Source organism: Leptopilina boulardi, unplaced genomic scaffold (assembly GCF_019393585.1).
Source record: "Leptopilina boulardi isolate dan_hultmark-lab unplaced genomic scaffold, ZJU_Lbou_2.1 LbouV2_262, whole genome shotgun sequence".
NCBI lineage: Eukaryota > Metazoa > Arthropoda > Insecta > Hymenoptera > Figitidae > Leptopilina > Leptopilina boulardi.
Genome location: NW_026137821.1, coordinates 702680 through 707856, shown reverse-complemented (window position 1 = coordinate 707856; position 5177 = coordinate 702680). Strand labels below are relative to the sequence as shown.

Below are 5177 nucleotides of genomic sequence, written 5' to 3'. Positions count from 1 at the left end.
TATTCTGTTTCTCACAAAATTATTGTTGTCCCATTTTCATATTTACATAGATAATGGGAAAAAACCTCAGCTTTCCAATGAAAATAAAAAAAAATTCCCGAAGGGGTGAAAATCGAAAAATAAGGGTTGATTTTGAAAAAAAGGGGTCAGAAAATTTTTTTTTTTAATTTTGTATACATTTTTGAAAAGTACGTGAAAAATGCATTAAAATTCATTATGGATAAATTAAAATCCATTAACTTTTGTCATAGTTATACGCATTTGAAAATGACAATGTTAGCCTTAACGTCAAAACTTCAACCCCCTCTACTTTCTACAAATATATTTTTAATGAATTTATATTTTAGGGATTTATTACTATCATATAGGACAACAATTTACCAAAGTATTAGTAGGAGATCCCACTGCAAGATTTCTACACTCATCTCTTTTATGGATGAAATTGATTTGAAATGAAAGATTTTTTTATCCTGTTTCCGAAACGCATAGGGTGCCTAACCTTTTATGGTCCATTTTTTTGATACAATAAAAATTTCTGTGAAAATTTGTTGAAATGTTTCACTCATAAGTTTTATGGATGAAACTTGTATTAATGGAAAGAACATGAAAAAAATAAGAAATAAATGATAGGTTGCCTCATTTCCAATGGTCTCGTTTCCTGGCAGCCACTTGAAAATTTCCCACTTTCTGTTGAAAGATTTCATTCATAACTTTTATGAGAAAATCCACCACCAATGTAAAGATTGATCATTTTTCTACACGATAAGAGTAGGTTGCCTAAAAGAATATTAGTTAGATTAAAATTTAATTAAAGGAATGTTGCATTCATTTAAGTTTATCAGCATAAATGCATAAAATCAGGCTTTGGATAATACCACTTTTTCAATTTTTTTAACTTATTTTTAATAAAATTCAGTTTTTGTAATTATGAAGTACAAATTAAGTTAAATTTTGTAATTTAAAATATAACATATTGGTTTATTTATTGACTTTATATGATAAAGCAGGACATAGTAAAAGAAAAAATTTTTAATTTTGAAAACTGATTTTCAAGTTTGAATTCTTTTTTAAATATTTATGAGATTAAATATTGGACAGTTTTCTATCTTAAGGGCATTTGAAACTTACGTGACGTCACGAATCATATGTTAAAATTTGCAGGTATCTAGTTTTTAGAGTTTTGAATATTTTTTAATGAAACTTGCTGTAAATTGTAAAGAGTTTTTCACCAGGAGCTCAATATTTATTTAAAAAAACTTTTTCCACTCAAAATTTCAAAAAATGCGCACATAACAGACGTAGTCTGCAACATTAGTAACAATTTACAAGTTTCATTAAAAAATATTCAAAACTCTAAAAACTAGATACTTACAAAGTTTAACATATGATTCGTGACGTCACGCACGTTTCAAATGCCCTTAATAATTTATCGAAAAAGTTTGAGAATTTTTATACAATCCAATTATGCAATAAATAAAATAATATTTCTTATAAATACTTCTCTCAAATAATTGTTTTAAGAATTTAATGTTTAGGTAATACATAAAAGTACGATTTCATAAAAAATTTTATAATTAAAATTTTTTAATGTTTTTTTAAAGAATTTCTTCCTTATGTGGTAATTTGATTCAAAAGATTATTTTCTGGCTTACAATCAATCCGAGGACTGTGAGATTAAATTTTTAAATAATGGAAAATATAGTATGTGGGAATTTTAATGCGTGAAAAATTCAATAAATAAAATAATTTTTTTAGATATACTTTTGCGGAAATATTAAAATGAAGAAAAGTGAGTATGAGTTACTGAAAACACATAATGATTCAAGATTTGTCCGTGAAATGGCAACAAAATTTTGGGGAACAGAAACCCTCAAAAAGAGATGTTTGAATCCGATATTAGCAAACAGAGGAAGAGAAGATGATCCTGATAATCAAAGATTAATTTTAACGCCAGAAAAATGTAAAGTACTTAAAGGTAATTTTTATTTATACCTATTCATAGCTATGTATACATTTTATTGTTAAATTTAATTAAGTAAAAAATATTTTTTAATAAAAATTTACACGACTATAGGATTCTTTATAGGATCTTTTATAGGTAATCTGAGAGGTCACTTGCTTCATTTCTCATATGCAACACCCATAAGTTTCTTTTAAACAGATCCTATAAACGGTCTTGTATGGATGAACTATAAGGTCTTCTTCAAGGTATTTTCATTAGAGTTAAATTATAAATTAGTTAATTATTTTAATTTTAGTAAAAATAATTAAAAATAACTCTTTATAAATGATTACTTTCAGCATGTTTAGCTGACAAATTAACGGATTTGAAGGTAGAAGGAAGACATCGAGCAAAAAGAATGAATGCAATCAACTCATACCTGCGATCCAAATTATACGATGTTCAAAGGAAACGTAAAAATTAAGATTAAAATGTGACTAGACTATTTCAACAAAATTTTAATTATAATTTGTTTTAGAAAAAAGAAATACCAAATTTTATATTTAAGAAAACGGGCTATTAAAAGCCTCATGCAAAGCAAAAATTGAGGCTTTCTATAGAATAAAGGGACGAGCGCGTGGTTGAAAGGGATAATACCAGTCAGGTAGCAGTGAGCGGCTCAGGGCTGATTGGTATTATCCCATTCAACCACGCGCTCGTCCCCTTATTCTATGGAAATTTTGAGGTTGAGACACTTTTAAATAAAACTTTTTTAAATTAAGGCTAATTTAAATAATATTATATATTAATATTATCGAGAATATTATATCATTATATTATATAAAAAAAACATTGTTTTATATTTCCAATTAAATATTATTTTAATAATTACCCATTATCAGTCCCAAAACTTCCTTCAATTTGATACTATTAAAATACAATAACATTTTTTTAAAAAATAATATTACCTGTTGTAAAAGTTATAAACAAAAAAAGTTGAAGGTGTAAGTTATTTTAAAGAATATCGGATCCTACATCGGATTCTATGTCGGATCCTACGTCGTATCCTACGTAGGTTACTATCCCAATTTCCGACATAGGATCCGCCGTCGGATCCTACGTCGGAACTTACGTCGGTACCTATGTCGGATCCCATAACGGATCCAATGTCGGACCCTACGACGGACCCTGTGACGGATCCTATGACGGAATTTTTAGTAGGGGTGGGATCTTAGACTATATGTATTTAAAAATAAAATAAATAAAATAAAATGAAGTTAGTTATAAAAACTGACACAAGTTGTTTTTTATTTAAATGAATTACCAAATTGTATCGAATGTCAACTCCAAATTTCTGTAGCAGATTTTTCAATGTTTTTAAAAAGATTATAAAGGTTTTATAAATATTGAACTTATTAAAATCTTTGCAGTATCAATATGAGAAAAGCTACATTTCAAGCTAACGAATATTATCCCATGGTATGAATTGTAACAGAAAAATCTGATAAAATTATGTATATATAATAGAAAAACTTGTATTAAAAAATTAAAGGTATAAAAATAACAATTTGGACTGTAAAAAACACAGGCACACAAAAAAAAAGTTGTCTGTTTCTTGAACTACACATATATTTCCTATAGTATTTTGGCCCGCTGAAACCGAATCTGAGGTCAGAATTGCTCCATCACCCTCAGTTTTTTTTTAAATCGACCAAAACCACCCTTAAACGGAAAAATTCACACTTCGGAGATAAAAAATAAATCAACTTATTTTTTAGAAAAACCAAATTTTACATCTACGAAACTTTGCTCCACTAACTCAAAAACAAAGCCAGCATTGATCCTGCACCCCCTGAATTTTTTTAATCGAAAAAACTACCCCTAATCTGAAGAATCAAATTCAGGAGGTAAAACAATAAAATAACTGATTAAAAATTTTTATAACCAGGTATTTTTACTCCAGCAAGGCAGAAACAAATCCAGAAATGCTCCCTCACCCTCTAAATTTTTTTAAATCGAAAAAACCACCCTTAAATAGAAAAATTCAAATTTAAGAAGTAAAAAAATAATACTTTACCGGCTTTTTTTAAAAACAGAACCTTACATGTTTGTAGTTTTGCTCTACTAACTCAAAAAAACAAAGCCAGCATTGATCCAGCACCCCCTGAATTTTTTTAAATAAAAAAAACTACCCTTAATCTGAAGAATCAAACTTAGGAGGTAAAACAATAAAATAACTGTTTAAAAAATTTTATAACCAGATATTTTTACTCCAGCAATGCACAAACAAAGCCAGAAATGCTCCCTCACCCTCTAAAATTTTTTTAAATCGAAAAAACCACCCTTAAATAGAAAAATTCAAATTTAGGAGATTAAAAATTAAATAACTGACTTTTTTAAAACAGAACCTTACTACATCTATGTATTTTCGCTCCACTAACTCAAAAACAAAGCCACCATTGATTCATCAACCTCTGAATTTGTTTAATCGAAAAAACTACCCCTAATCTGAAGAATCAAATTCAGGAGGTAATACAATATAATAACTGATTGAAAAATTTCACAGCCAGTTATGTTTCCGCATTGCTGGAGTAAAAATACCTGGTTATAAACTTTTTTAATCAGTTATTTTTTTGTTTTACCTCCTAAGTTTGGTTCTTCAGATTAAGGGTAGTTTTTTTTATTTAAAAAAATTCAGAGGATGATGGATCAATGCTGGCTTTATTTTTTTGAGTTAGTAAAGCAAAACTACATACATGTAAGGTTCTGTTTTTAAAAAAAGCCGGTAATTTAATATTTTTTTACTTCTTAAATTTGAATTTTTCTATTTAAGGGTGGTTTTTTTGATTTAAAAAAAATTTAGAGGGTGAGGGAGCATTCCTGGATTTGTTTCTGCCTTGCTGGAGTAAAAATACCTGGTTATAAAATTTTTTAATCAGTTATTTTATTGTTTTACCTCCTGAATTTGATTCTTCAGATTAGGGGTAGTTTTTTCGATTAAAAAAATTCAGGGGGTGCTGGATCAATGCTGGCTTTGTTTTTTTGAGTTAGTAGAGCAAAACTACAAACATGTAAGGTTCTGTTTTTAAAAAAAGACGGTAATTTATTATTTTTTTACTTCTTAAATTTGAATTTTTCTATTTAAGGGTGGTTTTTTTGATTTAAAAAAAATTTAGAGGGTGAGGGAGCATTTCTGGATTTGTTTCTGCCTTGCTGGAGTAAAAATACCTGGTTA

At 28.0% G+C, this 5177-nt stretch overlaps 1 protein-coding gene across 1 annotated transcript; it reads left to right on the top strand.

Moving 5' to 3' along the window:
* The first annotated feature begins 1779 nt into the window (after nt 1-1779).
* On the top strand, nt 1780-2747 carry LOC127281047 (uncharacterized). Its single transcript, XM_051304533.1, has 2 exons — nt 1780-1975; nt 2302-2747. The coding sequence occupies exons 1-2, from the start codon at nt 1780-1782 to the stop codon at nt 2424-2426; spliced, it is 321 nt and encodes a 106-aa protein (XP_051160490.1). The 3' UTR covers nt 2427-2747.
* The last annotated feature ends 2430 nt before the right edge of the window (nt 2748-5177 follow it).